The following is a 23,379-nucleotide window of genomic DNA, read 5'->3' as shown; positions in this document are numbered from 1 at the left end:
ACTTGCTAAAGCAGGTACAATACCTTGAAAAAGCAGCCAACGGCAACTAATGAATCACCAACAACTATCCTGCCCTACAGTAAGAAGAATTCTGACAAAAACTAAAACATTCAAAGTACACCTGGTGGGGAACAGATGAACTAGACAGTCATCGGGGTAAGACAAGAGATCTTCCTCTTTTTATTTTTAATACCAACCACACCTGCCAGCGTGAAGATAGAGCAGCTATCTTTAACAGTAGGTAGGATTTTGTCCCAAGTAATTATTTAATATATTCCTCATGTTTTTACCAACTAAGTAATTATCAAATGTACATATCCCAAACTCAAGATTCACTGTCCAGTGGTTCTTTATTTGCCGCTAAACACTAAAACCTTGAACCTGATGGGTCCAGTTCACAAAAACCAACACAGAAAGTGTGGTTATTACACATAAGTACAACAAAGTGCACATACTTTGTGTCACATATTATAAATATTTTTTATTAACATTCACAGAATATAAAATCCATTTACCAATAATTGAAAACAATTATATACAGTGTAATACATCACCAGAATTTTATATTTCATTTCCAACTTGCCATGAGTTATGAAACTAGAGTACAATAGTTTTTTTCAAAATACACCACTAGTAATCAAAAGCTGCCTTCCAGTATTCCACAAGGTGTTTACATTTGCTGCTGGAAAGATCCTGTCCTGGAAATAAGTTTAAATTATTAACAAAATCCACAGCATTTTCATTTTTGAATACTAAAATGAGGGTAGAAATGGGCCTTTGAAAATCAGATATTTGTTAGCAGGGCTACATGAACTTCAATGATGACCAGGTTCTGACATCCAATGAACTGTGTAAAACTAAGTAAAAGGTCTGAAGAAACCAAGTATGTACATGAGATGTGATATTGTATTGCAGTACACTTATGACATTCATGATTTCCTAATATAGTTTTGGCTTTCTAAAAAAGGTCATTATTAGATATTTCACATTTCAACTGAAGCAATTTTTCTTAAAAGCACCTTAAAATGGGCAAATCTAGTTTTTTGCCATATATGTGAGGTATTGGTTAAAAGACTATTTGATCATGTATGAATCTAATCTCTCGATTATTAGTGCATTGCCAATGTACGAAAAAGGACTGTCGTAGGAATTTTGTGCCAAAATTGATTTTTTCCTTTTTTGACAACCTTATTGAATATAGAAACAAAAAATATAGGGGTTGAGTTTTTTTTGTTATGGTTTGCTACATTTTGGGGGGCCGTTTAGGTGGGCCAGAGCACCACAAAATTTAACTATCAGTATCATGGCACTTAGGCAGCCTAACCTTATTATTTGTGGTTAGAATATGTTTTGTAAGGCCCTGAGCTCATGTATGATGAAAAGGTAGCTATCTGAGGTCAGTCACCAATTTAGGGAATCCATTATCGGTGTAAGCGGCCTCCTCCCCTCCCCTCCCCGGCTACTGATATTTCTGATCAACGGTATGCTAAATTAATTGTCTTGGTGTTTGGAATAGGATTTCTGGAGACAACAAGTTCAGTTTTGTTGGTTAGCATGTCATCAGAGCTCAAGGTTACTATGAAATAAAAAAATATTAAGTGATTAATGTTGCAAGAATCACTTAGATTTAACCTGATTTTATTGTTGTGAGCAAGTCACTGCAGGCATTCTGCAACCTCTTCACAGACTAAGCATTGGAGCAGGAAATAAAAGTTCTTAGGCAGTATGGTTCACTGCCAGGCATCACTCAGAATGAAGTTTCTCTCAATGGACTTACCACTACAACACCCCACCTTGCACGACTGGTAAAGAAATATCTCCTGCCTTTCCAAAAGGTGTCAGCGGCTAATGAGAAAGAGCACTGCCAGCTGGCAGGAGATATATGCATCAGGTCTAGCCAAAATGCGTTAAGAGTAAGGAATCAAATTATTCTCCATTGTAATTGAAACCCTTACACAGTGACTACAAATCTCAAGAATATTTGCTCTTCGGCAGTTATCCCAGATATAGCCAAATATGACATCATAAATTACCCAATTCTCGGAAAAGAGCTGTATAAGAAGAATGTGGATGAGCAACTGCTACAAGGATCCAAGATGTCCGTTTGGGATCGAATGACCAGGTCAAAGTTGAAGACGTTCAGCAATTGGATGAAGAAGACTAAGGTGAAAATTGGGGACAAGGTCGTCAAACTGCGAGAGGATCAGGATCTCACTGGTAGATGCCTGATAATTTGTCAGACAAGGCCCACACTCCTACCTAATCTTGAGAAAACATTTGGTACATACAAGATGTCAGTGATGCCCCGTTCTATGTTTGCCCCTGATGGGTCACTCCCCCTAGTAAGTGACAAAGCCTTAACTGAACACCAGAGGTTAGGGGACATGCCTCTGATTCTCTTAGTTATCTCCAAGTAATACTTTAATGCTCTTACTGGACAAAGAGCTCTCTCTTGGTCAGTGGAACCTAAAATGTCTGTTAAACCTTTGATTGTGAATGAACGGGGCCAGGGAAAAGACAGCGTTTCATTCTTCGCTAAGAACCCCATAGTAAAGTAACAGACTGTGTCTCCTTGTGCAAATCCTACCTTCTTGCTCAAAGCCTGTAACTCACTAGTTCTCTTAAGAGCAGCTAAAAATAATGTCTTCCTGGTAAGACCCCTGAGGGATGTGGATTGAAGAGGCTCAAAGGGAGGACCTGAGAACCATTTTAAAACAACTTCTAGATTCCAGGATATGGAATCTGACCTATCCTGTTTCGAAGTGTCCAATGATTTGATTAGGTCACCGATGTCTTTATCAGTCAACAGATCCAGAATTCTGTGTCTGAATACTGAGTTGAGCATCGCTCTGTAGCCCTTGATCATGGTTGCAGCTAATCCTCGGGAGGACCTTAAAAATAGCAAAAATTCTGCTATTTGTGCTACAGAGGTAGAAGTAGATGATATATTGTGTCTTCTGCACCAGCTGCAGAATATTGCCCACTTATTCTGGTAGACACTGGAGGAAGACTGGCGTCTACACCTTGCAATTGCTTCCGCAGCTGATCTTGAAAAGCCTTTCACTCTGACAACCTTTCTGACAGTCTGAAGCCTGTCAGAGCAAGAGTGGACAGTCCTTGATGGAACTGGTGAAAATGCGGTTGCTTGAGTAGATTTTGTCGCTGTGGAAGTAGTCTTGGGAAATCTCCCAGGAGATTGAGGAGATCTGGAAACCACTCCTTCTGTGGCGAAAAAGGAGCTACCAGAGTCATTGACGTGTTGTCGTGCAGGAGAAATTTCTTGATTAAGTCTCTTGCCATGCTGAATGATGGAAAGGTGTAGACGTCCAGGTTCGACCAGTCCCGGAGCATCGCATCTGTTGCCCAAGCGAGAGGGTCCAGGGCTGGTGAGCAATATAAAGGAAATCGGTGATTCCTTGACGTTGCAAATAAATCTACCGCCGGCTTTCCCCACCATTTCCACAGGTCAGTGAATACCTGCGGATTCAGTGTCCACACAAAGGGGAGGGCCTACTCGCAATGACTTAATTTGTCTGCATGACATTTAGTTTGCCCTGTATACAGCAGGTGACAATCTTGGTTTGGTTTTCTTGTGCCCAGATAAGAAGATCTCTGGTCGCTAGATACAGTGAAAAGGAGTGGGTCCCTCCCCGATTCTTTACGCATGGACAGAGCTGTTGTGTTGTTCGAGTGGACTATGACTGTGGAGTTGAAAGTTGTTGTTGCAAAGTGCTGAAGGGCTAAGTGTATTGCCTTCAACTCCTTCACGTTGATGTGAAGTTCTCTCTCGGATTGTGACCATGTCCCTGAAATTTCCTTGTTTTCTAGCAGAGCCCCCAACCCAGATCTGATGCGTCTGAATATAACGTGAGGTTGGGGCTAAGAGGGTGTAGAGATTTCCCTTCTCTAAATCTTCCTGTTACGAGCCACCACCAAAGGTCCTCCTTGATCTCGGGAGTGATCGGGAAAACAAACAAGTCCAGAAGAACTTTCTTCTGCCAACTGGCCTTTAGAAAAAATTATAACACCCTAGTGTGAGGTCTCCCTAATGGAACGAACTTTTCTATGATGAGAGTGTTCCCAGTAAACTCATCCGCTCGTTGGCCAAGCATGACAGGAGAGAGAGAGAGAGGAGTTCTGAAGTGTCCGAATGCAGGATTGGATTCTCTTGTCAGACGGAAAAGCCCGAAAGTCCCTGAGTTGATCTCCATTCCCAAATATATCACTGACTCAGGACTGATTGGGATTTGTCTAGGTTTATTAACAGGCCCAACTTTTGGGCTAACAGAAGTCTTTTTGAGGTCCTCCGTGCAAGTTGATTCCGAGGGGGAGCATAGGAGCCAGTCATCTCGATAGAGACAAATGTTGATCCCCATGAGATGTAGCCACTTTGCTAATGGAGCGAGGACACGGGTGAAAACTTGAGGGGCTGTCAATAGGCCGATGCAGAGCGCTTGAAATTGGAAGACCTTGTCCTGAAACACAAACCGCAGATATTTCCTGGCTTCTGGGTGGACTGGAACGTGGAAATATAGTCTATAGTCGCCATCCAATCCCCTTGACGGATAGAAGACAGAACTGAATGGGTGGTTTCCATCTTAAATTTTGTAGTTTGAACATAGAAATTCAGGGCGCTGACATCCAGGACAGGTCTCCAACCTCCCGATGACTTTGGGATGACAAATGGGCGGTTGTAAAACCCCGGCATGCTGACATCTTCGACTATCTCTATGGCCTTCTTGGTGAGCAGAGACAAGACTTCTTGTGAAAGGGCCAAATACCTCTCCAAGCCTAAAGAGTAGGCCATTAAGTTGATAGGAGAGGACAGCAAGGGAGGTTTCTCCCTGAACGGGGTAGAATATCCTTCTCTGATCACCTCTAAAACCCAAGGTTCTGCATTTCTGTCCTCCCACTTGCTCCAAAAATGTAGAAGCCTCCCCCCCCACCTCTTGGCCCATGGAGGATAATATCCTCACTTACAAGAGGAAGGTTTGACTGCTAATTTCTTGAGTGGTTGAACGGATCTAAAATACACTCGAGAACAGGGCTGGAATTTGCCTCTACCGCCTCGAAATGCCTGCTGTAGAGGTGAAACAGTTCTGGGCGCAAAAGATGAGGAAGAGGAAGAGTGTCCAGACTCCTTCAGACGTTTGGTGGACTAAGCCAATAAGTCTTGAGTAGATTTCTTTTGCAACTCTGTTGCAATATGCTCTACTGTGGCATGGGAAGGAGTGACCCCTTTTGAAGTGAATGAACACCACTGTTCTCACTTCTTAAGCACTCCCACCACACAAGGCTGCCAGCTCCTGGGATCCATCCCTGATCGCCTTATCTGCGTATGAGAGCATGCCCTGCCAGTCTGTAGCAAAGTTATCTTGGAGAGTGGCACAGTCTTCTATTTTCTTCGCTATGGCGCTGACAGTCCAATCTAGAAAACTTAAGATCTCGAAGACCTTAAAGATATCCCTTGTCAAATGGTCGACATGACGAATCAGTTCAACTGGAGGAATCCCCTTGGGAAGAGGCAGAAACTTCCAACAACGGGGCTTCCCCAGTAACATACGTCAAGTACCTTCTCTTAGATAAACAAGGAGGAGCGCAAAATACCACTTTCCCCATCTCCCTCTTGTCTGTCAGCCAACTCTCAATGCCTGACAGAGCTTTCTTCAAAGACGACGACAAAACCATCTTAGGCAGACTAGAAGCTTCTGTAGGCTGTCTAATCATAAAAGCTGAACTCTGTGAAGACAGAGTTCACTGGTGAAAAGAAGTCCAGGCAGCAAAACAAGAAGTACTTCAGAAGAGAAGCATAGGCTGAAGAAGGCCGATCCTATTCTACGCCCTCTTTTTCAGACGAAATGGGTGAAAGAGCCAAATTCTTGGGCTCATGAGTCACTGTCAGTTTGCATAACAGATCAAGAATGTTGTCTAAGCATCGCTGAATCGGTTCCAGAGAAGGATCCTGAACTGAATGAGTAATGGAGTGTAGCGCTGGATGCCTGGATGAGGTTGGCGCCAGCTCGGAAGGGGAGCGAGTGCACACTGACAGCCAAGCATGAACTATGTATTGATCTGGTCCCACAGGTACATCAGATCCTCTGAATCCCACTGTGTGCTTTAATCCCTTGGATCCCACTAAACACTTGGATCCCGCAGATCCCACTAGGTGAATGGATCTCTCGGATCCCACTGGAGGAATGTATCCCTCAGATCCCAATTGATGTTTGGATCCCTCAGATCCCACTAAATACCTGGATCCCTCAGATTCCACTACATACCTAGATCCCTCAGATCCCACTACATACTTGGATCCTCCAGATCCCACTAAACTGGATCCCTTGGATCCCACTGGATGCTCAGATCCCTTGGATACTGAAGCACAATCTACGGTTTTCTTGGAGATCCGCTTGGGTGACAAACACTGACGCTCTGACACAGACACTGTGGGCGACGCATTAGACAGACCATCCTGAAAACTACATGATGGTTTGGGACTCTGATTCCGATCTCTGGTCTGCTTGCACAGGATCGGAAATTCAGACTCAGCCGTGGATATCAGCCTTTTCAGTGGCCTGGATGCACTCTTAAAGCGCCAACTGTGCTTCTGACTTGCTTTACACTTGGATTCATTGGATCCCGAATCCGAATCACTCGATGAAAGGGCAGGAACTCCGATGTGGACGCCTTTCCAGCAGCTGTCCGCCGTGTCCTGGGAATCTCGAACAACAGGCTCGGTTGAGGGGATGACTACCCGTGGGCAAACCCCACTGACCTCCCTTGGACTTATGGTTTGCCTCCTCCCAGGTTTAGGGGAGTTTGACAGGGACCTTCGTCTAGGAGTGTCAGTGGGATGAGTAGCCACCTCCTCCACTGACACAACACTTGTACCGTGATCACTGGCACTAAACTTATCCATAAGGCCCCTCACTGAAGCCCCTATTTGAGCTACAGTGTTAACTAAGAGACCAAATTTCTGGTCCATTCTGGCTTCCAGACTGGCGATGGCACTGTGTTCGGAAGGTTGGAAGTTGGATAATGGAGTCACAGGTAAAGTTGGAGGGCTGGTGATAGGGGAAAATGCAGTTACAGAAGTTGGAAGGGCATGCAAAACAGGAGAACCCTGACTAACTGAACTCTTAGCTTCAGCTTTAGCAGCCGCTCTCCTTCGTCTGTTCTTCTCGAGCTTATCTAAACAACTAGTCAAAGTTTTCCATTTCCCCTGATCCCACTCTTTGCATTCGTCACAAGTCAAAACTGAAGAGCAATTTTGTCCTCTACATTGAAAACAAATTGTATGAGAGTCATATTTACTTGAAGTAAGTCTGGTATTGCAGCCCTTGCTGCAAAACCTACTGCTAGCAGAACTAGAGTCAGACATCTGAATAAAAGGCAAAAGTCTAGGCTAAATAAGCTAATACAATTGCGCAATCGGTACCAAGACAAAGAATTCTTCACCAAAAAACGATGAAAACCATTAGGTGAATTATATTAAATCAAATGAAAGCTGACGTCAACAACCATGTTAAGCTGTCAACCGGCAGATCAAATTGGGCTCGTTAATAGTGTTGTACCTATCCTTCCCCGAAAGTGGGCAGGGCGAATTACCTACACCCAAATATTGGAACGCTACCGCAAATTTTCAAATTTAAGCTGCTGATAAATGAAACATAATAGCTATGCAGTTACTTGGTAAGTTACTTATATAAAAACTATAATTGGGAACTCCATACCCAACACCCACATTGGACTTAGAGACATCAGTAAAAATGACTGCTTTAACAACGTGTTCTCGTGCATGCTCTAAAAATACAATTTTTCTAAAAACACAACTTTTTGTACGAGGCGTAATAGGGAATTTAAAATGGCATATAGGGTTGTTTGAAATATTTATTTTCTAAAATCCTCAATCTACAACCAAAAGGGCAGGAAGAGCTGGCATGATTTTCATAAAAATTATTAAAATTTCTGTTTGCAGTTGCATAAGCCACAGAATTGGGTAGCATTAGTATTACAACCCAGTATTTAAGTAGTGATGACAAGAATAGAACTGGAAGGTGATAAAGAAAGCAATGTTGCTATATGAATTCCAGCATGGTGGACAGAATGTAACATGATGAGCTGGTTATGTGTAGATAAAGAATATATTTCACTGCCATATGAAAGCTTTCCAATAATCAAAGCTTTACTATATGTCTGTCTGCTCCCCAATTAGTAGGAAACACTGAATATACCAATTCTGCGCATCTGCTTTTGCTATGTTTGAGGTGGAGAACCCAAGTAAGTTTCCAGAAAAAGATCAAACTTACAAAATGTGCTTCTTAAACACAAGGAATTTCATGGCCATGCAGGTAAAGGTCTAGATCAGGATGTATACCTCAAATATGACAGAAATGCATGACTGTAGTCTTGTTCAAAGTGATTCTGAAACCATGTTGATCAGCCCAACTTAATATTTTACTAAATACTAATGGCATTTTCTTCTTTCTGCTACAGCCATTTCGGATACTACAAAAGATATTGATGAGTCACCAATAAATAACTTTACAGAGGCCTTACAAGGCATAACAAGTCACTATACTGCTTATAGTGAGTCGAAAAGTGTGAAACTAAGCACATTAACTGGATGAATACTTTCTTGACAGTGTTTTTCATATAGTGTTACCACGGAAATATCTGCAACAAAAAATAACTGATAAAAATATAGACCATTATGCAGTGTCTATAGATTTCCAGTCTCTGAGCAGTATTACATGCTCTTTCTATCAAAACTGAATTGAAGACAACATTTACATTATGAAGCTTAACACACAGAGGTCTTTAGCCATATTACAGCGTCTACTGTAGAATGCATTTTTTGAAATTCATAATCTGTGAAGGTGATAAAATATTGTTTTAGAAACCATGCCAGACTTGTATTCACCATCTTTTTCATTACACTACATAAAAATCCATTTGGCCAGAAGCTGGATACAGGAAAAAAGAAGATTTTTACCCGGCTTAAAAAATGGTAACACCCTAGAAACTTCTCATATATTTTTTTTTTATTTAAACGATGTTGTACCATACTAAATATGAAATTTTATCACCTGGGCCAGGGAAAGAGTTGCCAAAACCAGTTCTGGCAGAATCAAATTCTCTTCTTGTAAAAGGCATAGTCTATGATTCAGCACTATTTCGGAGAAAGCTTATGTTCACTGTCCTTATCTTTTGTTATTCTTCTAAATGCATTTCCTGGAAAACTGAACTTTACAAATGAATCGTCCACACACAAATGTGATTCAGTTAAACCACTATAGACCTAAGGGGGCCAGCTATTCATTCACCTTCTAAACTAGAATGGAGTGCCTGGGAGTTTGCAAGGCTCACAGATTAGTCTATTGAATATTATGGGTCTGCACTAAAAATAACTTTTCACACTGCACTGTCAAGGTAATTATAAAGAATTATAATAAAACTTACTTCAAGCAAATAGTAATGACTATCATCATTCCTTGATGTCTTTTTGCTGAGCATTAGGGTCATCTTCAGGCTGGGCATAAGGAAAGACAACAGCACAGTTTGGCAATGCTTCTTGTAGTTCTTGCTGCAAGGCATCTTTATCACGAATTTCTGGCAGATCATACAGAAGCAGATATTGTAAGTTTCTGAAAGTGTAAAAACAGTTCCTCAGGACTAACAATTCTGTTAAAGATTATGCTACCTAACAAAATTACACACACACGCAGTAATCTCCTCCCCATCTGTATCAATACATTCAAGGCCTTGTCAGATAAAGGAAATTTCTGGATATGAAGAAAAATTGCTCTACATATGTAAAAGGGCAACTTCACAACCTTACTCCCCTACCTTGTCAATTATGATAAAGTAATCTATTTTTTTAATTAGTTGCATATACCATTTTAAATACAGGCAGTTCCCGGTTTACAAGGGGGGTTCCGTTCCTATGCTGTGTTGTAAGCTGAAAAATAGTTCAAAATTGTCAAAAATCCTGAGAAAACCTGACTTTTAATGCTCTGGGTGTATTGAAAACAATGTAAACTGCATTTTTATTGAGTTTTTCGTAAAAAATCCTCCAAATTTTGTGGCCATATTCCTTCCATTGGATCGGCATCATAAGCGTTGTAACCCCAGAACATGCATCGTAAACCGGGATATAATTTCTGATGAATATATTTGAAAAGGGTTGTAACCTCAGAACATCGGAAGCTGGACCCTTCGTAACCCGGGGATGCCTGTATAATTATACTGTATTTATATTTATGTAATAATTTTACTTTTACAGGTGCTTACAGGTGCTGCAAGCAGCCATGGACTGCTGCTTGCTCGATACACTGTAGTAATAAAATATGAATACAATAGGAATGGTATAAGATAGCAGATACGCACAAGGACCTCTTGAGCATTTATGTTGTCCATCACCGCCTCCAATTTTACTTTTTTATATCCTTTGTCTGTACATTTTGTTGTAAAAAAAAAAATCTACATGCTTCAAGAAATGGATGTAGTAGTGGAGACTGTGTACTGTACTTGTTAAATTCAACTTCTGAACTGCTACACGGTCCTAAACTCAGGGCTGCATGTGTTTTGTAGTTACTTGCATGTTTTTGTTCCTACTATGACAATCCTTTGGCTAATAAACACAATTACCTTACCTCTTACATCTGCTAGATATAATTTTCATTAAATTTAAGGGAACAGCAAATAACAGCATATTATTCTTATTCTTATACAGTACTGTATCACACGCCATTAGTCATATTCTATCAACTGTTAAAGAGTAAAAATATCTGTACAGTACATGTAAATGCTTGTTGATATAATTATCTTTGCCTTATGCCTCTTGGCCAAAAGCCATGAAGGATTTAAAAAACCAAGCCTACACTGGCACACTGGCAGCTGATGCTTTCCAGGCAAGATATATCACCAAGTTTAGGTTAGGCTAGGAGAGGGTAAGTTAGGAAATATTCCTGTAATTACCAAAGATCAGCCTTGGCAGATGATATAAATTTTGGATCATATAAACTTTGCATCTGTGTCTGTAAGTCAGCAAAACACTTGCAAATTTATAAAGCAGATGGAAAACCTGTAAACCCACTGTTAAGGTTGACTGCAGACCTAAGAACAATTAATTAGATTGCAATTGTAATTCAGTTGGATTTCTTGCAAGAATCTTTACCCTGTTATTAGTATGAACTCTATTATTATTATTATTATTATTCAGAAGATGAAACCTATTCATATGGAACGAGCCCACAAGGGCCACTGACGTACGGACAATAACTAACTTTCAGGCGGCATTTAAAAGTTAGATGTGAGTCAAAAGTTACACCTAGGATAGTTAAAGCTTCAGACTTATACAGCAAAGTTCATCCACCTAAAGGGAAGGATGGGGTGGGAAATCTGTTCGAGATCTGCTAATCAATAGTGTTTTTGTTTTACAGGAGCTCAGCCACATACCCCACTGACTGCACCATTCACTGATCTGGCCCACGTCCTGATTGAGGCTGAGCACAGCTTCATTTCTCATAAGAGGAGACTTCACAACACCCTGAAGTGTTGCATCATCGGTGTACTGAACAATCTTGTTTTCTAGGCCAACAATCATATCACTTGTAGACACTAAAATTAACAGTGGACCAAGAACACTACCCTGCCGAACTCCAGACAAATAGGTCTTGGTTCACTAAAGATCCCGTCCACAGCAACTCGCTGCTTGAAGTAATCCTAAAACATATCCACCCACTCCAAGATTCCAATGTCTATAAATAAGTGCCTTGTGATTTATAAATTGAGAACAGCAATGAAATCTATTTGAATTACTCTGCAGTCAAAAGTCCTATCAAGGTTTCCTTGCAAATGGCAAGTCGTCTAAAAGAGCATCGCAGGTACCTAACTGCTTCCTAAATGCACATTAACTATCATTGCAATCCTTTAAATTCTACATACTTATATAGTGGTTTAAAAATAAGTTTTTCAGTAACTTTGGAGAGCACAGGGAGAATATAAATTGGCCTGTAATTACTGCAGTCTGCAGATACGCCACTCCTTGGAACAGGCACTGTATTACTAAGCTTGTTCATCCGCAAAGATATTACGTTGACATAAAAATCTATAGAATCTACTCATCTTGGGAGACCACACACTAGAAGCTTTCTTAAAAAACATAGGGAAGAAATCATCAGGATCTTCTTCCCCCAGCTACCAAGATTATCCAGAATTTTCTTAACATCCTTGGAACAAAATGCAAATCTTGTCAAAATAGGTTCAGGATGACAAGTATCAGGGAGAGGGACATCCTCAGCTGACTGCTTAGCTTCAAAAGTTTGATGAAGCAGTTCAGCTCTTTCCCCTAGGACCAGTAACCAAACTACCATCATCTATTAGTACTCTAGTGAATACTCCAGTTTAAAAACTGACTTTTTCCCCCCAAGGGTTGTGGATTTTATTACAATGTAATAGTAAGGTTTTTATTATATATAAATACATCATAAACAGCTTAAAAAAGCATATATTTTTTACTTACACTAACTGTTTTATATGCCTAAGGCCATCAGCTGTAACATTACCGCATGATGAAACTTGGAGTTCTGTCAAAGAATCCTTTAGAAGTGGTAACAAAGCCATTCCTGCATCTTCCAGATAAATTGCTTTGTGAAACACTATTCTCTTGATATGTTTACATCCCTCTGAAAAATAACAAGCACCAAAAGTAACTTAAAATTTTGAAGATATCTTCAATCTTTAATACAATAAAAATTCTTATTTTACAAGCTTCTTTAGCTACTATTGTTGACTGACTAATTTAAAATTAATTATCTAGTGTCACAAATGCAAGATTATTGATAGAAAATAAATTAGCAAATCATTTACAATTTCAAAACACTTTCACAAACACTATAAAAAATTTAAATGTGTTCAAATAAAAAGTTCAAGTTACTGAATTGGATTAAAATCATAAAACTCTTAAAGATACTCTAGATAGTTAACTGAAATTTGCCATTATAAATACATTATTTTTGATAGTACTGTATAGCTACTGCTCGTCCTTAAGGGGAACGCTGATGCCATAAGGCCCCATTTCAAAGTAAATGACTGTTTCTAACTTATGACTGAAGGGATTTGCTTCAAATTTTTACCACTTATTCTACAACTAATAATGAAAATTCTATTGTGGGGAAATTTAGAAATTTAACCTCTAAGTTCATTTTTTTTCAGTTGAAAAAAATCATGATGTCACTTTTCAAAAATATTATGCATAATAAAAAGTTTCATTTAAAAATGAATTTGCTGACAAAAAATCAAGATATATAGTTATACTACACTCTTTAAAAGTTTCACTGAATTTGGTTCAGTCTTCTTGGAGAAACAGGAATTTATTTTTGAAAGCAGTAAGTTTTGAGAAAACTGCAAAACCAAAAAGATTTTTGGACAAAGAATCCTGAGACTATAAGGACATCTTGAGCGAAGTTATCCCTATATTATTATAACCCATTTTCACTGTGGCACTACTGCTAGAGAGAATGGGATATTTTAGTGGATGAAAATTTTTTCAGAATAAATTTTGTTAACACACACGTTTTTTTACCATTTGTTGTTCAGAGTGTGCACAAGCGATGAACAAAACTGTCCATGAACCAATCTACACTTTTTTTTTTTACCAATATATCTTCAAGATATGTTTATTTACACATAAAATAATCCAAAACAGTGTATAACAACTTTTACTAACCAAACTTAGAGTTATATAGACATTTTTACAAGTTTTTACAATTTGTCATTCACAGTGCCATTTTAGCAATAAACAAAATTGTCCATGAACCAATCTAAAAGCTTTTTTGAGCAACATATCTTCAAGATACAATTAACCCCCAGTATTCGAGGGGATAGAGACCACAAACACCCATGAATAGCTAAAATCCGCGAATACTTGACATCCCCTCTAAAAATGCTTATAACTGGCTATTTAACCCTTTAAACGCCTATTGGACGTATCATACGTCGACTAAAATTGTCTGTTGGGTGCCAAGTGGACGCACCGCACGTCGACTACAAAAAATTTCAACCTTCGTCAACTTTTGACTCGACCGAAATGGTTGAAAAACGCAATTGTTAGCTAAAACGCTTACATTCTAGTAATATTCAATCATGTACCTTCATTTTGCAACAAATTGAAGTCTCTAGCACAATATTTCGATTTATGGTGAATTTTTGAAAAAACTTTTTCTTACACACGGGCGGTAACTCAGCTAAAAATTTCACAAATTCTTTCGTCATTTTGTCGTAATTTTTGCACTGTTCTATATTAGCCGTTACATAAAGTTTTATATATGAAAATGCGCAATTTCATGTACAATACAGCAAAATACAACCCATGGTTGTAGCTTTTATCAGTTTGGAAATATTTTCATATAAACCACGATAACTGCCAAAATTTCAACCTTCGGTCAACTTTGACTCGACCGAAATGGTCAAAAAACGCAATTTTAAGCTAAAACTCTTACGATCTAGTAATATTCAATCATTTACCTTCATTTTGGAAGTCTCTAGCACAATATTTCGATTTATATGGTGAATTTTTTTAAAAAACTTTTTCCTTACGTCCGCGCCAGAAATTCTTTCGTCACGTTGTCGTAATGTTTGCACTGTTTTATATTAGTCGTTACATAAAGTTTTATATATGAAAATGTGCACAATTTCATGTAGAATACAACAGAAAATAACTCATGGTTGTAGCTTTTTTCAGTTTTGAAATATTTTCATATAAATCACGATAACTGCCAAAATTTCAACCTTCAGTCAACTTTAACTCGACCAAATGGTCAAAAACGCAATTATAAGCTAAAACTCTTACATTCTAGTAATATTCAATCATGTACCTTCATTTTGCAACAAACTGAAAGTCTCTAGCACAATATTTCGATTTATGGTGAATTTCTGAAAAAATTTTTTTTTCCTTACGCTCTGCGTATGTAACTCGCCGAACATCTCAGAAATTCTTTTTCGTCATGTTGTCGTAATGTTTGCATCATTTTACATTAGTCGTTACATAAACTTTTATATATGAAAATGTGCGCAATTTCATGTAGAATACAACAGAAAATAGCGCATGGTTGTAGCTTTTATCAGTTTTGAAATATTTTCACATAAATCACGATAACTGCCAAAATTTCAACCTTCGGTCAACTTTAACTCGACCTAAATGGTCAAAAACGCAATTGTAAGCTAAAACTCTTACATTCTAGTAATATTAAATCGTTTAACTTCATTTTGCAATAAATTGGAAGTCTCTAGCACAATATTTCGATTTATGGTGAATTTTTTAAAAAACATTTTCCTTACGCTCATTAAGCGGTAACTCGAATAACATCTCAGAAATTCTTTCGTCTCGTTGTCGTAATATTTGCACCGCTTTATATTAGTCGTTACATAAAGTTTTATATATGAAAATGTGCACAATTTCATGTACAATACAACAAAAATAACTCATGGTTGTAGCTTTTATCAGTTTTGAAATATTTCCATATAAATCACAATAAATAGAAAAAATTTGACTTTCGGTCAACTTTAACTCGACCAAAATGGTCGAAAACTGCAATTGTAAGCTAAAACACTTACAGTCTAGTAATATTCAATCAATTAGCTTCATTTTTCAACAAACGGGAAGTCTCTAGCACAATATTTTGATTTATGGTGAATTTTTGAAAAAAAAAATTTTTACGTCCGCAAGTTATTTAATTCATGCATCATTTTGTGATAATATTTTTCTGTGTTGCTTTGATCATTTTAAAATTTGTTACATACCAAAATCATTGCAATTTAGTGTACAATACAACTAAAAAAATTAACTCATTAGCTTTAACTGTTTTGCTTACAGCGCGATTTGTATACAATTATATACAAGTTTTTTTCGCTGTCATATATTCCAATATTTATATATGATAATGATATTTTTTTTTAATTTCTGATGGTTGCATACTAAACTTCAGGCAATGACAAAAAAATTAGCCAAAAATGAACTCTTAATCTTAAAAACTAAGCATGCTGTGATTTTTTTGAAAAAACTTTTTTCCGCTTTCGCGCTTAACTCACAGAACGCCGGCATACGGGAGACGTTTTTGTAAATAGGGCTTGGCGTTAAAGGGTTAAATACTTCAAAAATCAGACCCCTCTAAAAACATTTATAACTGCTTATTTTAACAGTTCAGACACCAAATGTATACCTTAAACTATCATCTTACACAGAACTTACCTTAAACTATTATCTAAAACACTTTAATATCATTCCAAAGTCATCTTAAAACATTACCCTTTAAAATATATGGCTTACAGCTACAGTAAGTGTGAAAACTATTCAAGTGACCCCTATTTTTCAAGGACATCCATTTTCTCTCATAGAGTATTGAAGTAGTCCTGTTTTCTTTGCACAGTACATGGGGAGACCCAGGAAGTTAATTACTATATACAGTACTTTTACTATTTAATATGCATTGAAAAAGAATACATTTTATTGATAGTTTGCTGTCTTTACATTACTATTAATGTTTGAAATTAGTAAAACCTTTTTATCACAAAAATGTATTTAGTCACAAAATAACATGAAAATACAGTAATTAGTGAAATTTCTCGATGAAAAATCTGCGAATTACCAAACTTTTATGAATAATTTGGTGATAAGTTCCACAGAAAAATTCACGACTAGGTGAAGCAGCAAATCCTGAACCCCAAATAGGCGGGGGCGACTTTATGTTTATTTAGATATAAATCAGTCGAAAACAGCATTAACTCCTTCCACCTAACCAGACTCTGAGTTATACAGGCATTTTTACAAGTTTTTACAATTTTTCATTCACAATGCTATACATGCAATGAACAAAACTGTCCATAAACCAATCTAAACATTTTTTTTAGCAATATATCTTCAAGATATGTTTATTTACATATAAAACAGTCCAAAACAGTGTATAACTCCTTCCACTTAACCAGACTTACAGTCATATAGACATTTTTACAAGTTTCTTGTGCAATTTGTCATTCACTGTGCCATACGAGCAATGAACAAAATTGTCAATAAACCAATCTAAAAATTTTTTTTAGCCTAATTGCGTCAGGATATGTTTATTTAGGCATAAAATAGTTCAAAATTGTTAATAACTAAAATTTGATAATTCCTGGAAATTCAGCGGTTAGTGCACTTTAAGGGAATTACCCATATGGTCCTATTCACAACTCCATAAGACAGGCCGACTAATACAGTATCAAGAATTCTCTTATACTGATCTAGGCCAGAATAGTGCCATTCTTGGTACAGTGACGGAATATAAATGGACGCAAGGGAGGATGGTTCTTTATCCTGCCTACTGAGTCTACCTGTAGGACATTGATTCACCCTTCTTCCCAGGTTGGCTGATCCCCACCATTATTCTCAGGTCTGCAATCTGTAAACCTTGTTTCTTTGGCTCAAGTGGTTTCCCATTTGCCAGTGCTTTACTGCTGAGATGTTACAGCTATCTGCCATGAAAGTTGAGTAAATAGCCTTAAGCTTCCTTGAGAGTAGTGCCCCAACAGTAATCTGTCTTCACGCCAATGTAAATTTTGTTCTGACCAAGGCATCTCCCTACCTTGAGCATAGATCCATTTTTATGTTAATGGATCATGCACTAATGCTTCCCTATATCTCTGAGATCCCTTTCTAAATTTTAATACACTGGATATACCATAATTTTAGTTTACTAAGGAAGGAATTACATTCCAAAGGAACATTCCCAATGCACGTTTTTTAAAATTATGATCTTCATTTGCCTTGAGCTCCATGTTACGAGTCTTTATCTTCCATAAACCCTGATTACAAACCTGTTATGACACTCATTTTAATATATACAAACAGTACAGTTTTCTTGTCATACAGAGAATTTTTTCTGTAATTGATTATTTTTATTAACTGAATTTTACAATAAGACCAACAGTTTAATTATATTTTAAAGCGTGATAATTTATTAAACTTGTTGAACTGTACAATAATACATTTAATTTAATCACATTTTCAAGGGGTGACACCCAAAATAATTCATCTGGTGACTTAATATGGCATTGTTAAACAAGTTTAATTTATATAACACCATTTTTTACTTGTTTAGCTTAAAAAGATGTCACCTATAGGGCCTGTCTGGTCATTACAGTTACATATTCTACTTGTAACCAAGTGTGCCGCTTACATGACAGGTAAATGCAGCTTGTATCCTACTGCTTCTCACAGTTTTCTTCACTACAGGGCTGCTATTAAGTAAGACCCAAAGATCACTTTCTCCACTATGAACTACATAATTGACTTTTTGCCTGTGGGGATGGCACAAACCACCTAGCATAGACACAGCCCTTACAAGCATAAATATGAATATGCAAGGTCATCGGACATGTGTGAAGTATGCAACATGCTCCTGGTAGTGAATCTAAATGCTGAAGAGGCTTGGTTTAGACTAGCCATTTGAGTTCAAGAAGTGGACCAAGCCACTGAGCTCTTCTAGTTATACAATAAACAATAAAATCAGTGTTAAAATGTTAGGAACATAATCAAAGGCAAAACCAAAACTAACCATGTTCAACTTAATGGAAAAACAGGTCATGAAAAGCAATGACATAAATAATTAACCTTCTATACAAGATGAAATAATACAAACTGCAACAGAATACTCACAATATCTAAAGTACGAGATACTCACTGAAGTGTTGAAATCCAATATGCATTATTGCTGCATCTGTAGCATCAATCTCTTCAATTTTCATTGCTCTGCCACCTGTTGGAGGCAAGCTGTTGTAATCTTTTGTCCAAAGTTCTCTATTCTGCCATTTAATAAAGGCACCACACCTCAGTAGCCACTCAGCACATGCTCTGTCTGGTCCAACCTCTTTGATGCGATTTTCATCTACTCTGGAAAATATCAGTGGTTTGAAAATTTTATTTTTAAAGTGAAGTGTACTTGGAATACATTGTAAAAATGTACATCCTAAATGGAATACAGTACATTCTAAATGCATAGTGCTAAAGTTATAGCTTGCACCCCTCCTAAACTAATACATTAGATAAGTACAGTACAGTATATTAAAAGAAAGAAGAATAAGAGAAAATTAGTGACAAAACTGGATTATACTCATGAATTACATTTAGCTGGTGTTGATAAGAACAAGAAATTTTAGAGTAAAGCTCCAATGAATTACACATTATATACCTGTGAACCCAAAGATTGTTTCATATGCTCATTCACTGGGCCACGAAGCCATTTCCATTTAAATTGATCTAATTTTACCTGCACTGTCCATGAACTGTAAATGCACTGTTCTAAAACATAGAGACACAGAGCATTTCAGAACAATGAGAAAGAGACAGATTAAAGGAGTTTTTAAAAACGAGGCTGAGAAGATTTTTAAAAATACAATCAGTGGAATGGGGAGAGAGAGAAATAGTATATGTAATCTTCACTCTCTCCTATATTCTCATGCTGACAATTTATTTCTTTTTTGAGGGTAATTTATTAACCCTTAAACGCCTGTTGGATGTAGCAAACTTCGACTAAAATTGTCTGTTGAATGCAGTGGACGTAGCAAAATGTCACTACAAAAAATTTCAACCTTCGGTCAACTTTGACTCGACCGAAATGGTCGAAAAACGCAATTGTAAGCTAAAACTCTTACATTCTAGTAATATCCAATCATGTACCTTCATTTTGCAACAAATTGGAAGTCTCTAGCACAATACTTGATTTATGGTGAATTTTTGAAAAAACTTTTTCTTACGCCCAGCGTAACGCGCCAAAAAATTTCAGAAATTCTTTCGTCATTTTGTCGTAAATTTTGCACTGTTCTATATTAGCCATTACATAAAGTTTTATATATGAAAATGTGCGCAATTTCATGTACAATACAACAGAAAATAACTCATGGTTGTAGCTTTCATCAGTTTTGAAATATTTTCATATAAATCACGATAACTGCCAAAATTTCAACCTTGGTCAACTTTGACTCAACCGAAATGGTCAAAAAACACAATTGTAGCTAAAACTCTTACATTCTAGTAATATTCAATCATTTACCTTCATTTTGCAACCAATTGGAAGTCTCTAGCACAATATTTCGATTTATGGTGAATTTTTGAAAAACTTTTTCCTTATGTCCGCGCCAGAAATTCTTTTTCACGTTGTCGTAATGTTTGCACTGTTTTATATTAGTCGTTACATAAAGTTTTATATATGGAAATGTGCACAATTTCATGTAGAATACAACAGAAAATAACTCATTGTTGTAGCTTTTATCAGTTTTGAAATATTTTCATATAAATCACGATAACTGCCAAAATTTCAACCTTCGGTCAACTTTAACTCGACCGAAAGGGTAAAAAAATGCAATTATAAGCTAAAACTCTTACATTCTAGTAATATTCAATCATGTACCTTCATTTTGCAACAAACTGGAAGTCTCTAGCACAATATTTTGATTTATGGTGAATTTCTGAAAAAAAAATTTTTTCCTTACGCTCGCGCTGTAACTCGGCCGAACATCTCAGAAATTCTTTCGTCATGTTGTTGTAATGTTTGCATCGTTTTACATTAGTCGTTACATAAACTTTTATATATGAAATGTGTGCAATTTCATGTAGAATATAACAGAAATTAGCTCATGGTTGTAGCTTTTATCAGTTTTGAAATATTTTCACATAAATCATGATAACTGCCAAAATTTCAACCTTCAGTCAACTTTAACTCGACCGAAATGGTAAAAAAACGCAATTGTAAGCTAAAAATCTTACATTCTAGTAATATTCAATCGTTTACCTTCATTTTGCAATAAATTGGAAGTCTCTAGCACAATATTTCGATTTATGGTGAATTTTTAAAAACATTTTCCTTACGCCTTGCTGTAACTTTCGGCCGAACATCTCAGAAATTCTTTCATCTCGTTGTCGTAATATTTGCACCGTTTTATATTAGTCGTTACATAAAGTTTTATATATGAAAATGTGCGCAATTTCATTTACAATACAACAAAAAATAACTCATGGTTGTAGCTTTTATCAGTTTTGAAATATTTTCATATAAATCACGATAAATAGAGAAAATTTGACTTTTCGGTCAACTTTAACTCGACCAAAATGGTCGAAAACTGCAATTGTAAGCTAAAACACTTACAGTCTAGTAATATTCAATCAATTAGCTTCATTTTTCAACAAACGGGAAGTCTCTAGCACAATATTTTGATTTATGGTGAATTTTTGAAAAAAAAATTTTTACGTCCGCAAGCGTTTTAATTCATGCATCATTTTGTGATAATATTTTCTCTGTGTTGCTTTGATCGTTTTAAAATTTGTTATATACCAAAATCATTGCAATTTAGTGTACTATACAACTAAAAAAATTAAGTCATTAGCTTTAACCGTTTTTTTACATCGCGATTTGTATACAATTATATAGGAGTTTTTTTTCGCTGTCATATATTCCAATATTTATATATGATAATTATATTTTTTTCCATTTCTGATGGTTGCATACTAAACTTCAGGCAATGACAAAAAAATGAGCCAAAAATGAACTCTTAATCTTAAAAACTAAGCATGCTGCGATTTTTTGAAAAAACTTTTTCAGCTTCGGTGCTAACTCACCGAATGCGCGGCATACAGGGAGACATTTTTGTAAATAGGGCTTGGCGTTAAAGGGTTAAGCTAACTTTTAAATAAAATTACAGAACTTTATTATTTTCATTTCAAAGTTAGTTTAATACTTTGGGAGCATGATTAGGTCATATTTAGTATTTAAACTCTAGAAATAAGCATTTATTAACACTTTTAGAGACCTTGCCAAACTTACGTGGGAATTCGCCTTGCGCGAGGGGTCTGGAACCTAACCTCACATAAGTTCGGGCTATGAATGTATAGGAACTGCGAGATCAATTGTCAGACTTCTGGACCTTTTCGAATGAGTGAGGGCTCGTGAACCCATACAAAAATAGGCTAAGAAGAATCTAGAGTCGGGGGCAGTAAGGCAAAAACCAGAAAAGGGTTTGTCTTATTGCCAGGTCTCCTTTTCCCGTTTCTAGCAGAAGGAATCTGGTTGCTTCTATGATTCAAGGAAAGAAAAACAGAATGGTTGCTCAGTGTGTGAGCTTACCGCAACAGACGCCAGTTCCAGGGAGGAGATGGTCTTGAGAATTGGAACTCTGGCTGACGACTCTCACAAGGGCATGTGCAGAGCATGAGACAGGAACCTTAAATGGGAGTCACATGCCGCCCAGGGGCCTGAGGTCCCCGGGAAAGCAAGACCGATCGAAGCTTCCCATTAGTAGCTAAATCTCGACTGAGGAGAAAAGGGCTACTTTCAGGTGAAAGACTATGCCGATTGTGGACCTAAGTCTTCACAACTGAACCAGAGAGAAGCAACTCTCGGTGAAAAAGACAAGGAAGTTTGCGACCTGCTGAAGAGCGGATCTGACCAGAGAAAAAGTTCCGACAACGACACCAATCAGCGAAGGCGGCTCCAATCCCTGGTTACTGCTGCAGAGGATTGATAGAGATATCCAACTACTGGCAGTCTCCAGTTATTGGCAGCCTCCATTATTGGCAATCCGGTTTTATGGCACTTGTCTTGTGATGACGATAACTGGATTTTTGGCACCAATATGTGCCGATCCCCCTTTATGGCAGTGCCAATAACCAGGGATTAGCGCTATTGTCAGCAATTTTCAGTTATCGGCAATTTTCAGTTATCGTCACACTGTTGGTAATGGAACCCCTGCAGATAACCAGGGACTGCCTGTATCTCTGTTGCCGCTCAGAGAGAAGCATATGCTTACAAGGGAAGCCGGACAGTCTCTAGTCATGAAGGCACAGGGATTGTACTGCCTGAGAAACCGCTTCATGTGCCACAGACACAGAAGGTACGTTCAGAGAGGAACTCTTCTCAGTGCCTCGGAAGCAGGGCTAGCAGGTTGGGTAAAAGACGAAGTCTTCCAGCATTCACTTTGCTGAACACCTTATGAATTAGACAAATATGAAGGGAAGATGAAGTCATCGAGGTTGTCCCACAGTGTCAACATGCATCACTGTAGCAGTCCGTGGGTCTGGTATGATGAAGCAGAAGACCTGCAGACTTCTGCTGAGCCAGGAGGCGAACAGAAAGATGATAGGAGCCCTCAAGTCGAGCAATCTCTCTGTGACGAACTGAGTGAAGGGAACTCTCTGTTTCCATCACTCGATGCCAGAGGCTGAGCTTGCCTGCCAATATGTCCCACTGCCTGGAATGTATCTGGCTGACGGCTCTACAGTGTACCACAGTTCACTAAGCACCTGCAAAGTCAACCGCAGCAACAGGAGGGAAACGAGACCTTCTTGTTTGTTGA

General features: G+C 37.7%; 1 protein-coding gene across 6 annotated transcripts in view; it reads right to left on the bottom strand.

Moving 5' to 3' along the window:
- Positions 1-331: 331 nt before the first annotated feature.
- LOC136852545 (ATP synthase subunit s, mitochondrial) overlaps positions 332-23,379 on the bottom strand; it is a 33,040-nt gene continuing 9,992 nt past the window's right edge. For 5 of the 6 annotated variants that reach the window (XM_067127287.1, XM_067127283.1, XM_067127284.1 and 2 more), the window contains exons 4-7: positions 18,717-18,925; positions 12,524-12,686; positions 9,460-9,644; positions 332-698 (exon numbers count right to left, since the gene is read on the bottom strand). In XM_067127287.1, coding sequence (XP_066983388.1) covers positions 9,485-9,644; positions 12,524-12,686; positions 18,717-18,925 — 532 coding nt within the window. In that variant the 3' untranslated portion in view covers positions 332-698; positions 9,460-9,484. Of the gene's footprint in view, positions 699-7,869; positions 8,674-9,459; positions 9,645-12,523; positions 12,687-18,716; positions 18,926-23,379 lie in introns of those variants that run through there. The other variant, XM_067127288.1, reaches the window with a different exon arrangement.

The sequence above is a fragment of the Macrobrachium rosenbergii genome, chromosome 25, assembly GCF_040412425.1.
Source record: "Macrobrachium rosenbergii isolate ZJJX-2024 chromosome 25, ASM4041242v1, whole genome shotgun sequence".
NCBI lineage: Eukaryota > Metazoa > Arthropoda > Malacostraca > Decapoda > Palaemonidae > Macrobrachium > Macrobrachium rosenbergii.
Note: the sequence above shows the minus strand (reverse complement) of the source record. Positions and strands in the feature narration are given on the sequence as shown.